General features: G+C 50.0%; 1 protein-coding gene across 3 annotated transcripts in view; it reads right to left on the bottom strand.

Annotated features, from left to right (window-relative positions):
- ADCY5 (adenylate cyclase 5) overlaps window positions 1–24,608 on the bottom strand; it is a 163,770-nt gene that overhangs the window by 111,545 nt on the left and 27,617 nt on the right. Inside the window, exon 1 of one of the 3 annotated variants that reach the window (XM_035274006.3) lies at window positions 22,031–22,131. The exons of the other annotated variants lie outside the window; for them this stretch is intronic. Within the exon in view, the coding sequence (XP_035129897.1) occupies window positions 22,031–22,039 (9 nt within the window). The 5' untranslated portion in view covers window positions 22,040–22,131. Of the gene's footprint in view, window positions 1–22,030; window positions 22,132–24,608 lie in introns of those variants that run through there. 3 annotated transcript variants of the gene reach the window in all.

Genomic DNA, 24,608 nt, shown 5'->3' with positions numbered 1-24,608 from the left:
TCTTCCACAAACCCTAAACAAACAGAAGAGCTAAATTTGTCTCTGTCCTGACATTCCTGAGAATGGGTGGAACTAGGTGGAAGGGAAGGGGCCCTGCCAGCACTTGCCTCTGTGCCTCATCTAGCTGACATTTTCCTTATTGCTCACTGCAGCATAGCAGAGGGGGAGGCACAGAAAGATCAGGAGTCACTTGCCCCTCTTCTGCCCCACTTCAAGCAGGAGTCTTGCCTGTGCTCAAAGACTGCCAAGGAAAGGAATGGACTCGACCATGCCAGCCCTTAATCATCATGGCTGGCCGGGCACAGTGGCTCACACCCGTAATCCCAACACTTTGGGTGGCCAAGGCAGAAGGATCACTTGAGCTCTGGACTTTGAGACCAGCCTTGGGAAAAAAAAAAAAAATCAAGACTCTGTCTCTACAAACAGTTTTAAAATTAGCCAGGTGTGTACCTGTAGTCATAGCTACTAGGGAGGCTGAGGCAAGAGGATGGCTTGAGCCCAGGAGTTCAAAGTTACAGTGAGCTGTGATCATATCACTGCACTCCAGCCTGGGTAACAGAGAGAGACTGTCTCAAAAGAAAAAAATGTTCATGGCTGGAAGTTCTTCCTGATGTCTGGTTTAAAGCCCTTCTTCTGTTCTGCAGTGGGGATCTCCTTAGCCACTGTCAATTATTTTTTCCTGTGATCTAAAGTCAAACAGATGTTTTCAAGCCAGAAGGAGGAAGGTTGAGGAAGGGGACTGAGGAAAAGGGGGTTTTTGTAACTCTATCCCTGGCTCAAACCCTGGCAGGACAGATGAGGAACTAATAGGGTGAAAAACAGACAGTGAAGGGGACTGTGTGGATACAGACACAGCGCAGAGGCTGCTGGGAGAGTGGAGAAGAGAGGACCAAGAGAAGAGCAAGAAGGGAAATTTAAGGGTTAACCTTCCTGTTGAAAAGTCCATCGGACTGCCAGGCACTGACAAAGCTGTTCACAGGGGCCTTGCTATTCAGGCACCCTTTTGTCTGGGGTGTTCTACCACCTCAGCCCTGCAGCACTAAAGCAACCATCTGCTGCCCTCCTGTACATGGCATTGGTAACCTGTGCCCACTGCCATGGCAACTGCAACGAGCTCTCTCCCGGTACCTGGAGGTCAAGTCTCACCAGCAATGAGGCACCCAAGTGATTTCTAATGAAGTCCCCTCCCCTCCAAAACCAAGCGCTCCCCCTGACCCTCCACTGGGATGTACAAACTTGAGCTGCAGAGTGGTGGAGGGATCCAAGTGTGCCCCAACTTGAGCTGCTCACACACAGCCATCACATGGTCTAGGGCGTCTGCCCTGGGGTCTCCTAGACTGAGACAACACAGGATCCTTGGTTCTTTGCAGTTCTGTATGGACAGATTTGAATAATGTCTAACCATTCATGATCACTGCACCCCAGCCCCTTGTCGCCTCCAAACCATGCAGCACACAGGGCCACTACCACAGGGATAATCTTCTTCAAATACTATTTACATCCAATCACTTTTTAGCTCAAGTGCCTAAAATAGCAGCCCCAGCTTATCAGATCAAATCTAAATGTTTATAATATTTCTACCCCTACACACACACTCCAACCTCAACCCTAGGTCCTCACCATTCAAGTCACGTACATCTCCTTTCTGTCCCAATTTTCTTGTCCCTGCCATGTTTTCTTTGCCCATGCCATTAACCCCCTCCTGTGATGTCCTTGTCTTCTGGGTCATATCCACCTCCTTTAGCAAGCCTCGCTGCAGTCTGTCACTATAACTATTTGTACTTACCACTGTGTTAGGTGCAAATTAGTAAAACTATAAAGGATCATCTTTCTGCTTGTGGGTTCCAAATTTCACAGTAAGCTCATCAACGATGGGAGTGCTTTCTCCTTCATTATGCCTCAAGATTCCGCTGTTGGACTGGGAGCTCCCACAGGGCCCACCATGTAGCTATCCCCTTAGACTTCCCAGGGGCAGGACTGGAGAAGCTATCTCCATACCCTTCCCATGCCTCAGCCCCACGCTGGCTTCTCTAAGGGTTCCAAGGCAAGCTGAAGGGCCAGAGTCTAGATCAGTGCTGCCCAGTGGAACTCTTTGCAATGTTGAAATGTTCATAGATACCAGATTCCAAAGACTTGGTGTGAACAAAAGATGAAAAGTCATTGGTATTTTTTATATTGGTTACCTGTTAAAATAACATTTGGATATACTGGGTTAAATAAAATGTATGCGTAAAACTCAGTTTACCTATTTATTTTCACTTTTAAAAAATACAGCTATAGAAAAATATTAAATTACACATATGGCTCACATTATAATTCTATGGGACCATGGTCATCTATTTTATGTTAAAATAGTCTCTACCCCTTGAAGGTGTAATGAGTGTCCCATCTGAATTGACCGTAGATCTTAATTTTGTTCCCTCTATATTGCTTTGTTTCCTTACATTTATTTTTTTAATTGAAGTAAAAAACACATAACATGAAATCTACCCTCCTAACACATTTTGAAGTGAATAGTACAGTATTGCTATCTATGTGCACATGACTGGACAGCATCGCTTCTCTCAGTTTAGTTTACTTAACCTCTATGTCTGCTTCTTTGACAGATGCCTTCAGTTCTCTCTGGAATAAACTGGTATCACAAGTTAGTAAACTGACTTAACCTTGAGGGCCCTAATGCTGAATCTTTCATCCAGGAACGCTCAGGAACAACCATAATCACAACAGCGCATTTCATCTGTACTGCTCCTTACTGTATGAGTGTGCTGTTTGCATGAGTTAGTTCATATAATGACCCTGTGGAACATGCAAGCCAGACATCAATATCCCCGAGTCAACAGGTAAGGAAACAGAAGACCAGGGGTTAAGGACTGTGTACAAAGGCTGCAGGACTAAGGCCCAAACCCTGGGCCCCCCGCCACTTTCCATTCCACACATGCATTAAGCGCAACAATCATAGGTTCAGAGGCAGCAGTTACATGTTCTCTTGCCCCATCAAGAACTGTCTCTGCAATAGGAGGGACTGGGACACTGCTGATAAAAAGGGAAGTGTGGCCGGATGTGGTGGCTCACGCCTGTAATCCCAGCACTTTGGGAGGCCAAAGCGGGTGGATCATGAGGTTAGGAGTTTGAGACCAGCCTGGCCAAGATGGTGAAACCCCGTCTCTACTAAAAATACAAAACTCAGCAGGGCACAGTGGCAGGCGCCTGTAATCCCAGCTACTGGGAAGGCTGAAGCAGAAGAATTGCTTAAATCTGGAAGGCGGAGGTTGCAGTGAGCCAAGATTGCACCACTGCACTCTAGCCTGGGCAACAGAGCAAGACTCTGTCTCAAAAAAAAAGGGAAGTGTTACTAAGACAGTAGTAGGCAGCGAGGAGAGTCAAAAGGTTGAAAGCAGAATCTGTGGGTCTAGGTTCCAGAATCTCCCTTCTCCCAAGTAACTGCGTGCTCTTAGGTCACGGCTTTCACATTCCTGGACTTTGATTTCCTCATGTGTGATCCAAGCAGCTGGATGCTTCAAGACGTGGCTAGACCAGCACCACTTGCCCTTCTAGTGGGAATGCAAACCAGCTCAGTCCTTTTGTACAGCAATTTGGCAATATGTGTCAAGAGCCTCAGAAACTCTTTGACCCAGTAATTCCACTTCTGAGAATCCTAAAGAAATAATCCTTAAAAAGGAAAAGGCCTTATGTTGCAAAGACCTTCATCTCAGCACTATTTATAACAGTAACAAACTGGAAATGAGCTAAAGTCTAATAATAGGAGAACGGTTAAACTGTGATATGGTAAATCCATTTAATGAAATATTATGCAGTTACTTAAAAGAATGCAGCATCAGTAGATAACATGCATTTGGCCATGTGAAAAAAGGCAGGATATTAAAGAGCTGATACAGTATGGAAGGCAGTTAAATTTAAAAAGGAAAAGGAACCCTGCACTTGTGTGGGGCACACATGTATATGTCCACAAAAGGCTGGAAGACAATTCACTGTAACACTAATAGTGGCTATTTAGAGTGATGGGGCTAGAGGTGTTTGTTTTTTCTTGTTTCCTCAGTTTCCAAATATGCATAAATAATTTTGAAAAACCTATATAGCAAGGAGCCTGGATTTGAAGTTCTCCAAGGGCACTCATGGCTCTAAATGTCTGGCTGGGTCAGACAGGTGGTAAACGAAGTTGCATGCTAATTCCAGGCTCAGCGCTAGGGGCTCAGGGAAATGCCAAGCACTTGAGGGCTGGGGAACCAGGGATCAGCATAGCCCCATCCAGGTGAGGAATGGCCATTCCTAGCACCCCATCCCTCTACTTAAAAAAATGAGTGGTAAGGGCCATTTTTGTGGGTATTGGCACTTAAAATGAAAAACAAGCATCTGTCTGACCATCCTATATCCTAAAGCAAATGATGGTTCAGTGTGTGCTCCTTAGAGCCCACATAGTGGCCGGAGTCAGGTAGGGGCGCTGGGCAGGGAGGGGAGAGAAATCACTCTCAACGGCTATTAACAGCTTTGTGAAGGGGCATCTGCGTAAGATTTTGTTGGAATAAGTGGTGAAAAGATCAAGGTAGCTTTTCTTAGGGGGTAGGAGAGAGAAGTAGGATCCCTCCTAAGTCCTAATCTCCCTCTCTGGTCAGCATTCTTCATGCCAGGAACCTTTCCCCAAACTTCCCAGTCCCTTTGGGCTGTTCTCTGACACCTCTGCTCAGAGGTAGTAAGGAGAGGTAGTGTGGCAGGTAGCTGCTACTGAACCCACCGAAAAACCTGGCCTGTCTCAGAAAGGGTCTTGGAAATATACCAAGAGACTCAGATGTCCCCCCAGATGACTCCACAATGCCTGTCCCCACAGAATCCACAGCTGAAGAATGGCTGCCCAGGTCACACCTCAGATAAGACCTGGATAGGCTGGAGCAGACCCAGAGGGAAAAGTCACATGGACAAGGGCTGTGAAGAGGAGCTTATCCACCAGTTCCTCCAAGACAGGTGCCAGACACCCCTGAGAGTTTAAAGGTGGTGTGATCAGGACACAAAAGGGAAGTGTGTTCTCCTGAGCTGGATGAGGACCCATGGCCCTCATCTCTCTATAAGCTGAGATAGGCTGAGAACACATCAGGCTTCGGGAAGGTTCCAACACATTAAAGAGAAGGCAGAACCATGATCAGTTATCAAGGCGTGTAAGAGATGCCTAGACCACAAGCAGGACCTTTTAAGGTCGATGGCAAGGAGGACAGCCCTCAACTCTCCAAACATACTGCCTGGAGCAGGCCCAGAGGTGGAATGCCGGGTCTGCAGAGCATGGCTCCAACCCAGAGTTACTATTCTTGGGATCAAATCTGGCTGCCTGACAGCACTGGATTGATGGTGACTGGTGGTCATGGGTTGACAATGCTGGCAGGATGCTGGAAGCTAAGGGGGCCCAGGAATGCAAGCACAGACTTCTTTTGAATCTCTCCATCCAAGGAAGAGCAACTCATAGGACCAGGTTGGGAAAATGTTTAAAGGGGCCTTAGTCATGTCTACAATTTCTTCGTTTTCACAGGGAAGATGTATTTATGTTATATTTCTTATATAATTAGAGATTGGTGATTTAAAAAGAAAAAAAAAGGAAGCCGTAAAGCATTCCTCAACACTGTTCGATGGCAAGGAAATCAAAAGATGTCTTCACCAGTGCCTCCCCATCTGTCCTCTGCATCTTGCAATGTCTGGAGCAGCATGTAAAACACAGATTGGCCAGGCACAGTAGCTCACGCTTATAATCCCAGCGTTTTGGGAGGCTGCGGCAGGCAGACTCTTAAGCTCAAGGGTTCGAGACCAGCCTGAGCAATATGGGGAAACCCAATCTCTACAAAACAATACCAAAATTGGCCAGGTGCAGTGGCACATGCCTATGGTCTCAGCTACTTGGGAGGTTGACATGGGATTCCTTGAGTCTGGGAAGCTGGGGCTGCAGTGAGCCATGACTGCACCATTACATGTCAGCCTAGACAACAGAGGGACACGCTGTTTCAAAAAAAAAAAAAAAACACAAACAAACAAAAAGAGTACAGATTACAGATTCAGAGCCAGGAAGCCCTAGGTTGGTTCAAGCTGTGGCTCCACCACCTAAGGCCTGTGTTGCCTGGGCCCAGTTTTCTCACCAGTGAGAGGGGATGGTAATGACACCCACATGAGAGGATGGCTATGAGGAAAAACTCAGGCAGCATTGTTGAGCAAGCAAGCGAGGTGCACAATCAGTTCCTGGGTCCATCTGCCTAAGAATGCCGCCCTCTCCTCCCAGTCCACTCCACACTACTGCCATGGGAATCAACCAGCCACGTCACTCAAAAACTCCTGGAGGGTCCCAGCTATTCATGAAATTAGGAATGAACTCCTGAGCTGGGCTTTCCCAGCTGGCCAGGAGCTGCTCCTCAGACAGCTGCACCGCATGGACCCCGAATCCCTCCTTCCTGTATGTCTTTGTCACACTCTTCTATCCCTTTGGCTCTCAATCCCATCCTCTCTGGAAGCCATATCTATCCTCTTGACCTTCTCTTCTGCTCTCTCCAGCCAGAAGGGAATCCCCCCCCCCGCCCCCTCTCGTAGCCTTCCTTACACGCTATTCTGACCACAGCCAGCTACATACAGGTGTTCATCTTCCTGACTGCAGCAAACATTTTGATTTGCAAGAAAGGATGAGTAAGACCCAGTTCTCTTCCCTGGAAGAACCTGAAATCCAGTGAGGATGATCAAAATATGCCCACCCAGGAAACACTTAACGAAGCAGAACAGCCGATTACAAAGCACCAGCAAGGGCTGCACAGTCAGCACTGTGTCTGAGTCACAATGTCACATTACCTAGAGGCTCTGGAAGGGGACTTTCACATGCAGACCAACAGGCTGGTTGACAAGCACTGACCAAGCACCCCAAGTGCGAAGAACATAGGACTCAAATAAGAGACAATTTCCTCTTCACCGAGCTTTCTGATAGCAGACAAACACCATCCCTGCCAGACACAGGGGATGAACAAGGTAACCCCTCAAGCCACAAGCCAGTTCAGACCACTAAGCAGAGGCCCTCCTGGCAGCATCTTCAGCCCTTACCTTCTCACTGCCCCATCCAGACCTCACACTCCACCATGGTCAGGGGCCAGGAGGTGGGCAGTCAGCTCATGTCCCCTGCCTGTGTCTGGGGCCTGGCTTCTGCCTTGCCCCATCTCTCCAGCTGCGTTCAGAGAAAAGAATGTGCACTATGCCCAAAACAAACACTCACACAGGCCTCCTGAGTGGGAAGACCTCTGGGGAAAGAAGCGGGAGCCTCCATCTTCTCAGACAAGGGCTCCCAGCCGCAGGGGTTCTGTGTGTTGTGAATCCACTCTGAGTTCAGCACTCGAGAATTTCTGGATTAGGTGGAGCATGATGGGAAAAATCACAAGGCCACGGCTCACTACCCCAGCCAGCAGGGAAGGCAGGCACCCCTGGAGGAGTCAAGCCAAATGTGAACACATCTGGGTAGGAGACCCCTCCGCTGAAACACACACTTCTGTTTTATTCTATCTTTTCAGACCCCATCTTCACCTGGCTCTGAAAAAGAGACCCTGCCAGTGTGCTCTGATGAGTGTGTTTATCTTGGGGTCTCAGCACCTAACTCTGGGCCTCAAGTTTCCAACATACCTGCCCCCCTTGCTGCTGGAATGGTACAGAGATGCCAGAGGGCAGGGCAGAGGAACAAGCCTGCCAGAGCTGCTGGAAGTGCCACCTACCCCCGTGCTGCTGCAGTGCTTGCTGGAGCGACCCTGAAAGCAGAGAGGCTCAGCGAAGGCCAGCGAGGCCAAGCAGCACAGGCTCCCCAGGCTGTCCTCCCTCATGCTGTGGCTGTGGCTTTGGTTTTCATGCCAAGAGACTCTAGCCCTCCGACAGCCTGCAGCAGCCTCACCCAGCGTACTCCCCTGGCTGCATGGCCAGGTTCTGAGCACTAGTCTAGAGCACAGGATGGAGAATCAGAGACAAGGTGTCTTGGGCTGCAGAGTATCCACGTCAGAGTCCTTCCCTCGCTTGGAATGCAAATGCTTCCAGACCCAGAACACCGGGACTGAACTCCAACTTGGTTCTCTCCTTTAGGACCTGAGGGATTTGCGAGAGGTGAGGAGGGAGCAGGATAGGAGGGGTCAGGTGCCTAAGCAGGGACATACCAAATGCAAGGCCCAGGGCCTTCCCCACTGGACCATCGTGGCTTTTTATTTTAATTTATTTTATTTAGAGTCAGAATCTTGATTTGTTGCCCAGGCTAGAGTACAGTGGCGTGATCTTGGCTCACTGCAACCTCCACCTCCCAAGTTCAAGCAATTCTCATGTCTCAGCCTCCTAAGTAGCTGGGACTACAGACATGTGCCACCAAGCCCAGCTAATTTTTGTATCTTTAATAGAGACAGGGTTTCACCATGTTGGCCAGGCTGGTCTAAAACTCCTGGTCTCAAGTTATCTACCTGCCTTGCCTCCCAAAGTGCTGGGATTACAGGTGTTAGCCACTTGTCCTGCCCTTTTGATATGGGGCCTCACTGATGTTGGAAGGACGGACTGCTCTTCCCAGCCCTAGCCAATTCCTAGAGATAGTAAATAACTTGCCTGTGAGTGCACCTTTCATATGCAAACCAACCAATTCAGAGGCCACACTCATAACCACTTTCTTTATTGGGTTCTTTTTTTTTTTTTTTGAGACGGAGTTTCGCTCGTTACCCAGGCTGGAGTGCAATGGCGCAATCTTGGCTCACCGCAACCTCCACCTCCTGGGTTCAGGCAATTCTCCTGCCTCAGCCTCCTGAATAGCTGGGATTACAGGCACACGCCACCATGCCCAGCTAATTTTTTGTATTTTTAGTAGAGACTGGGTTTCACCATGTTGGCCAGGATGGTCTTGATCTCTTGACCTCGTGATCCGCCCGCTGCAGCCTCCCAAAGTGCTCGGATTACAGGTGTGAGCCACGGCGCCCGGCCTGGGTTCTTATACTCAAGGCCATTACTTTCCTACCCTCATCACCCCCGGGTCAGCTACTGGACAACCAGAGACCGCCTGTAAGCTCCAGAGCCTGCTGTAGTTATTCAAACTGCCAATCCTATGCCTGCTGCCCCTGCCTCACTGTTCCTTCCCTGGAAACCACAATAAAGGCTCTTGCCCATGTTTCTCCCTTGCTCCCTCTGCCTCTTGACTGACCCTGGCACTTCCCTGAGTGGCCCCAGCATGGCATGGCATGGCATGGCATGGCATGTGCCCTCCTCTTGGGAGCTATGAGTAACAAGCTATCTTTTCCATGGTGGTTAAGATAAAAACCTACGGTAGTCAGGACTCCCCAGACAGTCACCAAGATTATTGTCTGGTGCCACTAATCAGCAAAGTGGTGTTTTCATTTGGGTTGGAGGGAGTGAAGAGGAGAGGAAAGGGATTTTTTCATTTCCTCCTGAAATTGGGCTCTTGGGACTCAAGGTCATTCCCTTTCCATTTCTCCCATGGTCACTCAAAATGGAACAAATAATGGTTTAATGAGCACTGGCTCTGTTGTAATGATGGGAGGCTGAGCAAGTCTGCACTCCCATGACTCCTCCCAGCTGGACTCCTAATGAGGCCCTCTCAACAGCGCCTGGGCCCTCTCCACTTGGGCTGACTCTCCTCCAGAACACGCCACTGCCATCCTTGGCCAGCCTGCCACTAGCACACCCACCCTGCAGGCCAAGCCACCGCCACTGCTCCTGCTCCTATGGGAACCCAGGACCTTTTCCATCTGGGCACCAGGTCACTCCTTGGTTTGGGACCAAAATGCCTCGACTTGAAGACCTCGGCACCCAGACCTGCAGACATCTTTGGAATTCAGCTACCACATTTTCCCGAACTGGTTGCTCCTCTGTTCTAGGAATGTGACACCCCCGCAGCGGCCCCTCCTGGCCAACTTTATCCTCCCACTTTGTCCTCTGGATCCCTCAAGGCCACATACTCAGTCCCAGCTCTAAACATCAACTCTCCCTTCTCCAGGCACCCTACTGTTCTCAGCCTCCCCACAGGCCATGCCATCGCCAACAGTGCACACCCCTCTCTCCTCATACACGCATCACACTTTAGCACCCAACAGTAGCACTTGGATTTCTCTGGTCACCAGAAAGAATGGAATTAGATAAATGAAATGTGCTTTAATTATAAAATGGAATATTATTCATCTGTAAAACACGAATAAAGCACTGATTCATAGTACAAAGTGGATGAACCTCAAAAATATTTTGCAAATGCCAGGCATAGTGGCTCATGCCTATCATCTCAGCACTTTGGGAGGCCAAAGCAGGAAGTATCTCTTGAGCTCAGGAGGTTAAGACCAGCTTGGGCAACACAGTGAGAACTTGTCTCTACCAAAAAAAAAAAAATTATCTGGGCATGGTGGTACGCACCCGCAGTCTCAGTTTCTAGGGAGTCCGAGATGAGAGGATTGCTTAAGCTAGGGAGATAAAGGCTGTCGTGAGCTATTATACGATCATGCCACTGCACTCCAACCTGGGCAACACAGTGAGACCCTGCCTCAAAAAAAAATTGCAAAGTGAAAGAAGCCAGACACAAAAACATACATATGATTCCACTTATAGAACATATCCAGAATACGTAAATCCACACAGACATAAAGCAGACTAGTGGTTGCCAGGGGTAAGGGAGGAAGAAATTCAGAGTGACTACTAATAGGTAAGGGGTTTTCTTTGGGACTGACAAAAATGTATGGGATAGACAGAGGTGGTTAATCTTGTGTTATATGAATTTCATCTCAATGTTTTAAACTGTGGTTTTAGAAAGTGCATCAACTACATACAGTGTACAGTAGCCACATGAAAAGAAATATCAGAGGTGGTCTCAGATAATATAAAGAGCCCTGGACCTACGGTGAAAAATTTAGACACCAGTTCCATGTTTGATGCCTGGGACACATTAAGCAAATCACGGAACATCACTTCCAAGGGATGTGCTACCGCACGAACATGGTCATAGCACGTATCTTCAGCGTCGTCATGAGAACTGAATAATGTAGGAACGGCACACAAAAGACATTCATTTATATACTCAGCAAGAAAATTAGTACACAAACGTTAGGTTTAAAAAAAAGCAGATACAAAGTTCTAGCCATATTCAGCTGGACGCAGTGGCTCACTCCTGTAATCCCAGCACTTTGGGAGGCCGAGTGGGTGGATCTTGAGGGCAGGAGTTCAAGACCAGCCTGACTAATGTGGTGAAACCCCGTCTCTACTAAAAATACAACAATTAGCTGGGCTTGGTGGCAGGCACCTGTAATCCAGTTACTAGGAAGGCTGAGACAGGAGATCATTTGAATCCAGGAGGCAGAGTTTGCAGTGAGTGAGCCGAGGTCCCACCCCTGCACTCCAGCCTGGGAGACAGAGTGAGACTCTGACTCAAAAAATAATATATAAGTAGACTAAAACAAAGTTCTAGCTATACAAACTACATTTACTTACACAAAAATGTATCTCTGTAGATAAAGGATGCAAAAGATTTGAAGAGCTAGCTGATGTTTTGAGCTTATGGAATGTTTTCTATAAAATTATCTATACAGGCAGCCAGGCTCTTGATCTGGCTCTGCCTATTACCAGCCTGGAAAGTCTTTATAAAATCCCCTCCCCATCTGACCCCGGGTTTTTAGAAAGGTTTAGCCCTGATAAGGGTCTGCTTTAACTACATCCACTCACCTGGTTTGTCTATTGCACCTCACCTGCTTCCTTAATGATGAGGGGCTGTGCTAGATGCCAGCCCCCCACCTGCTTCCTTAATGATGGGGGCCCCCAGGGATTGGTAAGGGTGAGTCCCAGTACTCCAGGTGTGTGCAGTCAAGTGCCATGACACCAGGCAGCATGTGGGGAAAAAAGGACAGATGGCCCAGAGCATGCTGGTTCTCAGGATGTCCACTGGAGAAGGTGTCCTTGGAGTCAGGATCTAAAGGCAGGCTGCGGCTTTCACAGGTGGAAAGGATGTGTTCCTGCTAATCGTCCTGCTAAGCAGAGAAGATAGGCAAGGGAAGCACCACCAAAAATTCTTGTCTGATTATCTAGTGTGGTGGATCTCAAAGTGGGATACCCAGTGCAGCAGCAGCTGCAGCATCCCCCAGGAAGCAGCTAGACATGCAAATTCTTAGGCTCCACCTCCCACGTTTTGAATTAGAAACTCTGGGAACCCAGCAAGCTCTCCAGGAGGTTAAGATGCCCACTCATGTTGAGGTGCTCCTCTGTACCTCACCTGTTTCCCTAACAGAGGCCAGGCAGAAGAACGTGGAAACTGCCCCAGAAAGACATTCCCTCACTCGCCTGCCCCTCCTACCTTCCAAGCCCCAGCTGCATGACCTGAGAAAGTTTCCTGTGGTTAGAGGAGCTAATCTATCACCTGGATATAAATTAACTTGCCCTCTCTCATCACCAGCCCACTGACCTGGGAAAGGCAAACACACAGCTGGCAGGGAAGGAGCAGTAATAAATCTGTCTTTTTCTACAGGTCTTCCCACACTCACTTCCCCAACTGGGACCTGTGTTCCCTGAGGCAGTGTGGCCCCATAGCCCTGAGGTCCCTCTGCTCTCCCACATGAGCAGGTGCTGGATCCGGTCAACCCAGTGGGAGGCCCCCATCTGCCCTCAGGGCCTCCACCATAGCTAGGAGAATGAGGCGGGGAGGGAGGGATGGGGGCTGGAACACACAGCTCATCACCCTTAAGGATGGCAGAGGGACTGGAAGCTTCCTTTGTAGAACTCCTTAGGTAACAGCCCACAAAGACTCCCTCCAGGGCAGCTCTGCCCCGGGTAGAGTTCCCTCCCCCTCCTTCTACCCTTACCCACCCTCCTTCTTCCTTCTCCTTCTCAACACAGCAGCCCAGGGCCAACCTCCACCTCCCAGACATAACTAGGAATGGCAAAGCCATATCCCAAGGTGAACTGCCTGTGTGGGAAGGGCTAATTCCAATGCCCTTGGACACATTCTGCACTCTGCCTGACTTTGGAATGACCAGGTGAAAACCAACATAACACCCACCTTAGAAAGTTGCAGTGAGGATGAAATCTAACAGGACACATAAAGGACACAGAATAAAGGCTCAAGAATGGCAGCTCTTAGATTAATCACCATCATAGCCTTTTTTTTTTTTTTTTTTTTTTTGTGATGGAATCTTGCTTGCTCTGTTGCCCAGGCTGGAGTGCAGTGGTGCAATCATAGTTCACTACAGCCTTGAACTTCTGGGCTCAAGCAATCCTCCCACTTCAGCCTCTTGAGGAGCTATGACTACAAGTATGCACTACCTTGCCCAGCTTTTTCCTTTTTTGTAGAGACGCAGCCTCACTGTGTTGCCCAGGCTGGTCTTAATCTCCTGGCCTCAAGCAATCCTTCTGCCGGGACCTCCCAAAGTGCTGGGATTACAGGTGTGAGCCACCTCACCCCATCCTTATTCAAACAACTTCAAGACCTCTCACCTACTGGATACAGCCTAAATTCCTTAACACTAGCCATTCCAGCACTCACTCATCACCAAACCAGCAGCTACACCAAATCTCTCAGGTACGTCCAATATGCCCTCTACTACCAAGCCTAACCTGTTCCCTCCGTGAGCTTCCTGTTTCAGTTTGCCAGAAAGCTCTTCCTCCTTGCCCTGTGCCTCCACTAACCTCTTCCACTGCAGTCTCCCTGGGCCTCCTGGAATCAACAGTCAAGGGTGTACTAGTGCCTGCTTCGAGGAGAGCCTGCCATCCACCATGAGGGTCCCTTCACAGAGGCCTGGGCTAGTATAAGAGCAAAACAAATGTCTGGCAAGTGAACTGGATTCCCTCCAGTTCAGAAGAGAAACCAGAACCTCACATAAGCAGGGAGCAGACCCCTGCCAGGTCCAAGGAGTCAGATCACCACACTGGGGCCTGTCCTTGGCACCTAGGAGAGGTGACACTCACAGTGCTCAGCCTGAGACAGAAAATCCTGAGAAAAGAGTTGTTGACTCAGCCTGAGAGGACAAAGGACAAAGATCTAAGACTGGTCCAGGATCCCAGTACCTACCTTTTTCCTTCCCCTGCCTCTCATCCCCCAGCCAGCAACATGTTTTGAGCCTGAGCTCCTATAGAGTGAGAGGCCCAGCACCCCCAGTCTGCCCCCAGGACTCATTCCAGAGGCAAAGCAGGGTGGGGGACACTTGCTCCTGGCCTCACAATCTGGTGACCAGGGTGGTCCTGGGACCAAAGCCTCTGGGCTTACAGCTTAACCTAATGGGACACCTGAGCTGACATGTCAATACAGGTGAGCAGGCCCACATGGGGCTGTCCACCGTTGACAGCACAACAGAATCCCAGGTGGACACACTGCAGTCCTGTCACCTTCCCCCTCTTACCCCCCAGAAAGCCCAGTGTCCATCCTTGCAGCAAGACCATCCACACAGTACTCCCCACCTTTGGAACACGCCCTCTCCCCAGACAGGTACCAGAACTGCCCAATCCTTGGCTCTGCCAGCATCCAGGAGCTCAGGATGCTTACCCTCTCCTTTCTAGAAGATGCCAACAAGCCCACACCCATAAAACCTTCCTCCACATAGGGGAGGATGGGAAGAAACAGCAGGAGGGAATGAAGCTAGACCTCGAGGCTTCCTGACCGCAAGGGGCACGCTGCAGCAGGAAAGAGGGCACCCTGCCTCATGGGCCTCTCTGGGCACGGCCTGGGGGACCTATCCTACTGCAGATTCCTGCCACCAGGCTGCCCTTAGAGAAGGCATTCGCTCACCAGGAGACAGGGTGGGGTGGGAGGAGTAAGAATAGACAGTAACAGAGAAAGGACCCAATAGACATCCCCATGGACTCTCCCCAACTTCTAAATAGATACCAACAACACAAACACTCTGTCCTCCAAAAGCCCGGAAACCATGTACACCAGGATTCCCAAAGGAGCCAGGGCCGCAGGGATGGTTTGGGGGTGAGATTGCAAGTGTATGAAGACAGCACTGCTGACAGCAACCGTGTTGTGGTGGCAGAGGGCTCAGAGAGGTTTGGCTAAGAGCAAAAACCTCAGAGGAAGATGTGCGGGGGAGTTGGGAGTCAGGCTTAATAGGGGGTCTGGTGCAAAAGGAAACCGAGTCCCCATTGAGGGTCATCTTGGTGATGTGGAAGGATCTGGGATCCAACTCCCCTATCCGTCGTCTCCTATCTCTGTTCTTCAGCTTTACCACAAAAAGACATCTGCAGAACTAGAAACATCTGGATCCTTCCTCAGGCTAAAAACAAGACAAACAAACAAACAACGACCAAAAAAAAAAAAAAAGCAGTCATGGTTATGTGCTTCGTTCAATGATTGCCCTAAATAGCCCGTCCAGGAACGTGCCTGCCAGAACAGCTGGTGACCGTGTCCCTCTCCCCGCACAGACGCCCAGCACAGCCTGACAGAGCAGGCGGCACAGGCCAGCCTGCGCTGTCTTCTGGTTAAATCCACATCTCTAAGAAGTCACGGAGTACCCTGGAGACGCCTTCACCATCCTTAGCAGACACAGGCTTCTTGACACTGGCTCCCCCAGGACAGGACCAGCCTTGCTCCCCTGTTCTGTTTTCCTATTTTCATCTCGGAAACTCTGCCAGTTCGTGGGAGAGGAATCGCAGCCCATCTCCCAGCAGATGGGCCAAGCCAAGGACCAGGCTGTTTTCTTAAGCAGTGACCTTTCAGAAGGCAGGAGCTGAGCGTGCCTAAAACATGGAACATGGAACATTTCCCCAAACCCTAATCTAAAGCAGGCAGGAGTACTTCCCCTCCCTGACCAGAGAGATGGCTAAGCCATGAGCTCAGGCCCCTGGGTGGGCTGGGCCCAAGGAAGGTTGGTTCATTTCTGGGAGGCCTCTGATCTCAGCCTGAGCAGAGAGGGAGATGCCCCCTCCCAGACAGAATTTCCACAGTGGAGTCATAGAAAACTGGGCTTGCAGAGGGCCTCCCCTCAGAAACCTGAAGCCTGCATTGAGAGGCCAGGTCAGGGATAGACTTTGTATCCAGAGACGCACAGGATCCCAGCAAGCAAATCCCAGAGCAGTGAGGCTCTCAACAGAGGGAACAACCGATTAACAGCCTTTGGAAACAGGACAGCAGGCCCAACCAAGTCAATCTGCCTGGCCTGCTGTCTGTCTAACCTAAATCCCTCAGGCTGCAGCTTGAGGCCCTCTGGCTCTCTCTTCACCAAGGGCAGGAAAAGCAGTTCACCTGCCTTTGCTTTCTTCTACAAGCCTGACCATGCTGGATGTGAGAGACATGAAACCCAGTGTCTGTCCTTGAAGGAGCAAATGGCAGCAGAGAGCAGGGGAGACAAAGCGGGGGCTGCAGAACAGAGTGAGGCCCAGGAGCTGCACCCCAGCCCGGCTGCGAACTGTGTGACCCTGTGTGTTCAGCTTCACTCTCGGATGGGACAATGCAGAAGCAGCATGGGGAGTGGACTGTGAAGGTCCCTGTCAGCCCTGATTCAGATAAAACTCAGAAGAGAGAAGGGAGAGAGACTAAGAAGGTGGTCTAGACAGTATGTCACAGGCTAAATGCCTATAAACTACCCGGCATCTGCCTGGGATGGGTCACTGAAGGATGACTTTGGGGGACACCAAAACTTCAAAGACCTTCCAGCACTCCTCAGTCCACCCCAGCCTTCTCTGCTCCCAGGTGGACAATCCCAGCATGGCCCTCCTGCCGGCCCCTCCACACTGATCTCACCTACTCACTCATCCCACACCCACGTGTACTTAATGTGCAACTCTGTGGGACCCTTTATCCTGAGCCTTGTTTCCTAAACTGTAAAATGGGGATGATAATAGTTCCCACTTCCCTGACACTCCAGTGAGCTAACATATGGCAAATGGTCCTCAGAAACCAAAAGGATGTTCCTTCAGCCAGTGACTTCCTATGTCCAGGACTAAACACCAGGGGATGAGGAGCTCCAACTCAGGGAAGAGAAAGCAGCATTTCTGAGAAACGCTTCAGAGCTAGGGACTGACCTGATGGTTGTTTTTTTTTTTTAGACAAAGTCTGGCTCTGTCACCTAGGCTGGAATACAGTGGCATGATCTTGGCTCACTGCAACCTCCGCCTACCATGTTCAAGCAATTCTCCTGCCTCAGCCTCCCAAGTAGCTGAAATTACAGGCATGTGCCACCATGCCCTGCTAATTTTTCTATTTTTAGTACAGATGGGGTTTCACCACATTGCCCATGCTGGTCTCAAACTCTTGACCTCAAGTGATCTGCCCGCCTCGGCCTCCCAAAGTGCTTGGGATTACAGGCACAAGCCACCACGCCCTGCCCTGATGGCTCATCTTTAAAACAACCCTCCTGAGGATCTATAGATGAGGAAACTGGGGCCCTGAGGAGCTAAGTAACCTGCCCAAGGTCACACAGGTAGTCATAGCCAGAAGCAGGATTTGAACATAGGGCTGACTCCAAAGCTTCCACCACTGCGGCCTCTTGGGCCCCTAGAGATAAGATCCTTGGGGTGAGCTAGAGCAGGGCCCGTGGCCACCCCTCATCACCAGGGAGAGGACTCTTGGGTTCTCCCACAGCTCCCACTGGCCCTCAAGTCTGATGGGAACTGTTTCTTCTAAACTCATATTTTCTGTAAACACGGCTTAGGTTGCCAAGGGAGGGAGAGAAATGTATTTGTTAGAGAGGAATGAGATGGAATCATAAAACTTCCTTTGGCTCAGCTGGGGACCAAGGGACAGGGTGGAGCCCTCCGCCATGCCTGGACAGAGTGCTACCCAGACTCCCCGCAAGCTCCACGGTACACTAGTACCACCTCCTCACTAGAGTCGGAGCGAGGCCGCCAGGTGTCAGTGAGCCTGTGGTCTCAGCTGCTCAGATCACTTCTCACCAGAGCCCTGGAGAGGGATTCATGGCACAAAAGAAAATGACCCATATTCTTTCTGAGCTTGTCCTCCCAGGGGTGATGGTGGCCCCTGGGAGAACTAACCAGCCTCTCTTCAGTGTCTTCGGGACCATTTAGAAAATGATTACTTTTCCTGCAACCAGAGAGAGGGGGTGGCATGTCCCACAGCACCTCTGTGGCCTTGGGGAGGAGCTCCAACCAGAGAGAATGCAGTTTAATTACAAAGCCTGGGCCTCCGGGTTCAATCTGGTGCACCTTCTTACTGCATTGCTTTTCTTTTTAAGTTCTCCTTCATTTAAGCCGAACACCAGGCCCTTGGGGGTCATTCACAGTGAGGAAACTGAGCGTCTCTGGAGGACCCAGGATCACAGACAGGCAAAGATCAAATTCAGGTGCAGATTTTTTTCAGAAATACATGCTAAGTGCATAGGGACAAATGGACATGATGGCTGGAATTTGCTTTAATACACTTCAGCAAGAAGAAAAAAAGAAAAAAGGATTAAGTGAAATCAATGCGGCAAAATCGTGACAACTGTTGGTTGAATGGTGGGAATATGGTAGTTCATTATTTCCTCTACTTTGAATATTCCAGACCAAAGAATCCAAGACGAAGGCCCCACCTAGGGTCAGGAGTTACAGCACAGGCCCCAGGTGAGGTGCCCAAGAAGGGGGCAGGGCAAAGGAGAAGAATCAGCAGAAAGGGACAGGCGGTGTGGGAGGCCTGAAGGGGCCCCGACACTGTCCCTCCGAGGGGCCCATTCTCCTCTAGGACCTGTCTGAATGAACAGGCCACCTCTGCCACAACAGCCTCTGAGACTTCATTCCTTAGGACTTACTTCCAGACGCTTCCCCAAAAAGGGGCTAAGAATCTCCTTCCCTGGGACTTTCATAGCCAGAATATTTTGTCCCCTTGTGCTGGGGAAGACACCAGGCTGCTCAACAGTGGGATGGCCTGCACTACCTCCCAAAGGCCCTCCCTGCCCCAGATTTGATTAGAAAGGAGGGAGGAGGCTCTAAGACACTAAGGGGTCCAGAACAAGTCTCTCAGAAAAACTAGTAGAGACGTCAAGAGAAGTCAACTCCTACCGGACAGGGCTTTCATGCCAGGGACAATGCACCCTGATACTGAGGAAAATACCAACCCTTGGCTCTTATTGTTCACAAACTGTCTCTGCCCTGAACTGAAATATGGCCCCCGAATTCCCCTGTTGAAGCCCTGCCCCTCAGCGTGACTGTATTTGGAAATGAAGCCTTGAGGGAGGTAATTCGGCTTAAATGGGTCATAAGATTGGGACCCTCATCTCTGAGGAAGAAGAGTGGGCTCCAGAGATCTCTCTCTGTGAGAACAGAGAAAAGACCCAGCAAAAGGCAGCCATCTGCAACCCAAAGGGAGAATCCTCATCAGACATCAATCCTCTGGCACTTTGATCCTGACTCCCAGCCTCCAGTACTGTGAGAAAATACATTTCTGTTGTTTATGCCCCCCATCTCTAGTAAATGTTGTTACAGCAGCCTGAGCAGACAAATAGCTCCTTCCCGCAAGAGAGCTGAGAGCCAAAGGTACACTGCAGTTCCATCTGCCCCCTCAGCAGACCTGTCTAGCTCAAGAGCCCCTGATTTCTTGGCAAGTACCAGGTTCCTCCTTACCATCCAGGGCACGAGGCATGAAAAGGCCACAGGCGGCTGTGCCTCTTCAGGAAGTCAATGAGAGGCTCCCACCCTCTCTCCTCATTCCTCTTTCCGGGTTCCCTAACTGGGCAGTGAGGGAGATAACTGCCTGCTAGCCAGTGAGTCCTTCTCCCCTCGCAAGCCCTAGACAGACAGGTCCCCAGAGAGAACATTACCTTAAGCCCTTGCCCCAAGAACTCTATAACTGAACAGATATTTGCACAAGCTGGTCATTGTCCTTCTCTCATTCAAGGAGAAGTCCTTACTAAATGTCCACTTTGCTAGAGATGGATGTGCAGCTCCTGGCATTGAAGTGGCCAGAAATCTACAAATAAAGGAGGTAACATAGAAAAGACATGGGCTGCAGGACAGTATCTCAAGTCAGAAGATAGCAGGTCTAAATCCAGTCCATCCGGATGGGTCTAAATCAGCCATGGAGTAGCCATGTGACCCTGGGTGGTGGTCACCTCACCTCTCTGGGCCTCCATTTGTTCCTCTGAAAATGAGAGGGCTGGAGATGATGGTGATACTTCTTTCCAGCCCTGACATTCTAGAATTCTATGAAATAGAACTCAGAAAATGATACACATGAAGGCTTGCAAGGTAAGATGGCCTGGGATGCCTGCAGTGTGTTGGAGGAAATGCAGAGTGGGCGGCTCTCTGACAGAGCGAGACTCAGGCAAGGAGACAGCCACTCAGGAATCAGTGTGGGTTCATTTCCCTGGTGAACCTAACCACTGTGCCTCTTGGCAGGTCTAAGTTACAGAGCACTCAAACCCCAGGAGCTGAGACCCACACTGGTCACTGGTTCCTGGAAAGGCGAGTGGCATATGTTCACCAAAAGATCCCACCTTACCACCTGGTCTATGTTCCCACCATCCCTGAAATGAGAGCCAATTTTACATGTGAACTTGACTAGGCTAAGGGATGCCCAGACAGCTGTAAAGCATTATACTGGGCGTATCTGCAAGGGTACATCCAGAAAAGGTTAGCACTGAAATCAGCCAACTGAGTAGAGAAAAGTGCTGCCTTAGTCCATTTTGTGTTGCTGTAACAGAACACCTGAGACGGGGTAATTTAGAAAGCAAAGAGGTATATTTAGCTTATGCTTCTGCAGGCTGAAAAGCTCAAGAAGCATGGCACCAGCATCTGCTCAGCTTCTGGGGTAGGCTTTTCATGCTGTGTCACAACTTGGCAAAGATCAAAGGGGAAGCAGACACATGCAAAGGAACAAAACCTATGGGCGCCCTGGCTTTACAACAACTCACTCTCCCAGGAACGAACCCAGCCTCAGCAGAGTGAGAACTCACTCACTACCAGGAGAGCAGCACCAAGTCATTGGTGAGGGATCTGCCCCCATGACCCTCATGCCCCCATGACACACCTTCCACTGGACCCCACATTCCAACACCACCACATCGGGGATCAAATTTCAACATGAGTTTCAGTGGAAATGAACTTAAACCACAGCAATCGCCTTCGGCAAATTCAAGTGGGCATTATCAAATCCATTGAAGGCTTGAATACAGCAAAAAGGAAGAGGAAGGGAGAATTCGCTCCCTTCTTGAACTGGGACATCTATCTTCCCCTGCCCTTGGACAGTGGGCTCCTGGTTCCCAGGCCTTCTGACAGGCTGGGACTTCAATCATTGTCTCTCCTGGGTTTCAGGCCTTCAGGCTTGGACTGAAACCTCGTCACTGGCTTTTCTGGTCCTCCAACTTACTTATCTCCATGAGATAAAGCTCATGGGTCTCCTCAGCCTCTGTAACTGCATGAGCCAATCCCCCATAGTAAATCTTTCTATATGTCTATGTAAATCCCAAGGGTTCTGTTTCTCTAGAGAAGGCTGATAGAGCACCCAGTGCCCAAGAGAACACTGCATCCCCCTCCCCTCATCATGATTCCAGGCCCTCCACGCCGTGCATCTGAGGAGCACACAGTCAGGTGCACTCAAGGCCCTCCCCTCCACACGCCCCCACAGGCCAGGGAAGAGCCGTCCGCCCACCGGCTTCTCTTTGAATGGCAGCACTATTCCATCACTCTGGCTCATCTTCCACGCCTCCTCTTCCTCGCTTACCAAATCCTGTCACTTTTCCAACAGAAATGTCTCTCCCTTGAGCGTTTCCTTCCTACTCCCACCTCAGGCCCCATACCCACGTTGCCAGACTTGCATCAGCCTCCTCAATCCTGCAAATGCTCCCTGTCCAACCGGCCCTTCTAAGGTACAGCCTGCAGCGTGTACTCCTGCCTGCAGACCTTAGCAGATCCCCTTTTACACCTCGGTTCTATAGATACTCCTCACCCCAGCATATGAGGGCAGCCATGATGGGTCACATTCCAGCATCAACTCCCACCTGCTCCAGGGAGGACCCTGAGCTTGGGTCAAGGGGGAAGACTCCATGTACCCAAACGTATGCTGCACATTGCAATCCTTTACTTCCGCTGCTCCCCCTGCCAGCAAGGCCCATGCTGTGTGGCCCCTCTCAAAAGCTACCTCCTTCATGAAGCCTTCCCTGGGCTCTCCTCCATCCAGCCCTCCTCAGCTGCTGCTCAGCTCCCGTCCTCCTCTGAGTCGCTCTTCCCACTCCGACTCTCACCTTGCACTTCCCCCGTGCTCATTTTATTCTACCTTGTATTAAGAGTTATTTGCATAGTTGTTGTAGATGCCCCACCCCTCCACCCAGGACAAATGATGAGCTCCCTGTGGGTGAAGCCTGTGCCATCCTCGTCACTGTATCCCTAGGCCATGCATACAGAGATGCTCAAGACATATCTGCTTCCTCAAATGAAACTGAACAAACCGTTCTTTGGAGGGAGCAGGCAGGGGCAGGCTGCCAAGGTGTGCTGCGGAGGGCCTTGGCACTGGCTGCTACATCAGGAGCCGGCATCACCCACCCTAGGGACAGGTCTCCTCTGTCCAGCACAGCTTGGTTTTAAGTTTATGAGTCATGGTCACGAGGCCACAGCAGCTTAATGAAGGACATTCTCTATCCACATTCACATGCATGCGCAGACACACAGATACACCCAGACAGGCAGATCATTTCCCACTTAGAGATCACAGTTAAGACTTCAGGAAATGGTGAGAAGGGCAGAGATGTCAAGCCCCAAACCCTGCTCTGGCTTATCCTCTCCAGAGATTTACTACCTCCTTTCCCCTTTTCCTCCTGCCTGGAGCAGGGATGAGGTAGGAAGCGGGCTAAGAAAGAGGTGAGGGGAAGGAAGGTAGGGTGGGAGGTGAGGGGTGAGTGATCTGTGCCCCAGGCCCTACAGATCGCCCCATCTCCATTTCCCTACAGGGCCAAGAGCCTGGACCATCTGAGACGGACGCCAGAGGCTCGAGGCCAGCCAAAGCCTCGCCACCCCAGCCTGCCTAGTTCTGAAACTATTTTTCCCAGGGGACAGCAAGCAGCTCAGGGCAGCAGTGAGGGGCAGGGCCCACACCATACCCACTTCAGATCCTGCACTAGTCTGCTAGGGCTACTGCAGCAAAATTCCACAACTCTACAGCACAAACAACAGAAATCTATTGTCTCACAGTTCTGGAGTCCAGAAGTCCAAAATCAAAATGTTGGCAGAGCTGGTTCCTTCTGAGGACTGTTTCCCCAGAAGGAAAAATCTGTTCCCTGCCTCTCTCCTGGCTTGTGGTGGCTTTGAGTGTTCCTTGGCTTGCAGACGGCGTTCTCTCCATGTCTTCAGGTATTCTTGTCTCTGTATCCAAATTTCCCTTTTTAGAAAGGACACTAGTCACACTGGATTAGGGCCCATCCTGATGACCTCACCTTAACAATGTCATCTGCAAAGACCCTATTTTCAAATAAGGTCACAGGTACTGTGGGTTGGCATTTCGATATCTTTTTTGGGAGATAGTTTAACACAAACAGACCCCCAAGGTGGGAATCACTGTGGGTGCTTACTGTTTATTGAAAGAATGACTATAAAAGAGGAAACCCTCACTGGGCTTACCGTGTGCTACACACTATTATTATAAGCTTGTTTACCAACACTAGAAAGTAGGTTACTTTTATTATGTCCACTTCCTACTGAGAACGCTGAAACCGAGACAGGTTAGGTAACTTTTAAGGCTGCACAGTTTATGAATGGCAAACCCGGGATTCAAACTCAGATGGTCTTTAGCCACTACACTACAATAATCACATCACACTATGTTAACACTTGTGCCAGTTCTGGGAAGCACAGACATTATCTCATCATGACACCTAGTCCTAAATCTAGTACCTGGGTGCGGTCCACTCTGACCATCAGATTGAGCAACGGAGAGTTCTCACAGGGCAATTGCTCCCCGTACCCTGGTTCACATCGTCACCCAAGGGTAGGTGGTAGGCAGTGGCTGCATGGGAGGACTTCTGAGTGGGTAAGTAAAGAGTAAGGGGCAGGGGGGACACAGGACAGATGGAGCCCACTGCCTTCCTTTTTCAGAGTTCCTCCACTGGACTCCCAGGTGGGTACAAGACCCCATTATATCAAACCCAACTACTATGCTATAGTGGAAAGGACTTATTGATGTGTCCTGTAGGCTTTTTATTCAATGGGGACAGGCTGTGGGACAGAGAGTTAAGCATGAAAAGCCAAAACTCACTGTCTTCAACCACCGCCACCATCCCTGGTATGCTAACCGCAGCCCTGGCCTGGAGCCAGTCCCTCAATGCACGGCCTTCTCCATAAACGTGTGTGCTTATTGGTGTGCTGTTGTTGTTATTGTCACTGTTGTAATAATCACATTACCCGGTGTTTCTTCCCTGGCCACTCCGGGGACAGCACAGACATTAGCTCATAATAATGCAGTCTTTACTGGGAGGCAGAAAACTGTGCAGGCACTGGGACTGCCAGCTTCCTCCTGGGCAGAAGGAACCTTGAAGGGTTCTGCTTAGCTCTTAATACTGCCAGACTTTCTCCCCTCTCTCGGCAAAGTGGCACCAAAGCTGGGTCTAGATGTGGATGAGTGGTTAAAGCAGCCAGAAGCTAAAATGAACAAGATCATGAAAAAATGAGGGCAGGCACAGTGGCCAGAGGAGCTAGTCATTTAGTAGACAAACGTCCTCTTGGGCAGC

Source organism: Callithrix jacchus, chromosome 15 (assembly GCF_049354715.1).
Source record: "Callithrix jacchus isolate 240 chromosome 15, calJac240_pri, whole genome shotgun sequence".
Taxonomy (NCBI): Eukaryota; Metazoa; Chordata; class Mammalia; order Primates; family Cebidae; genus Callithrix; species Callithrix jacchus.
Note: the sequence above shows the minus strand (reverse complement) of the source record. Positions and strands in the feature narration are given on the sequence as shown.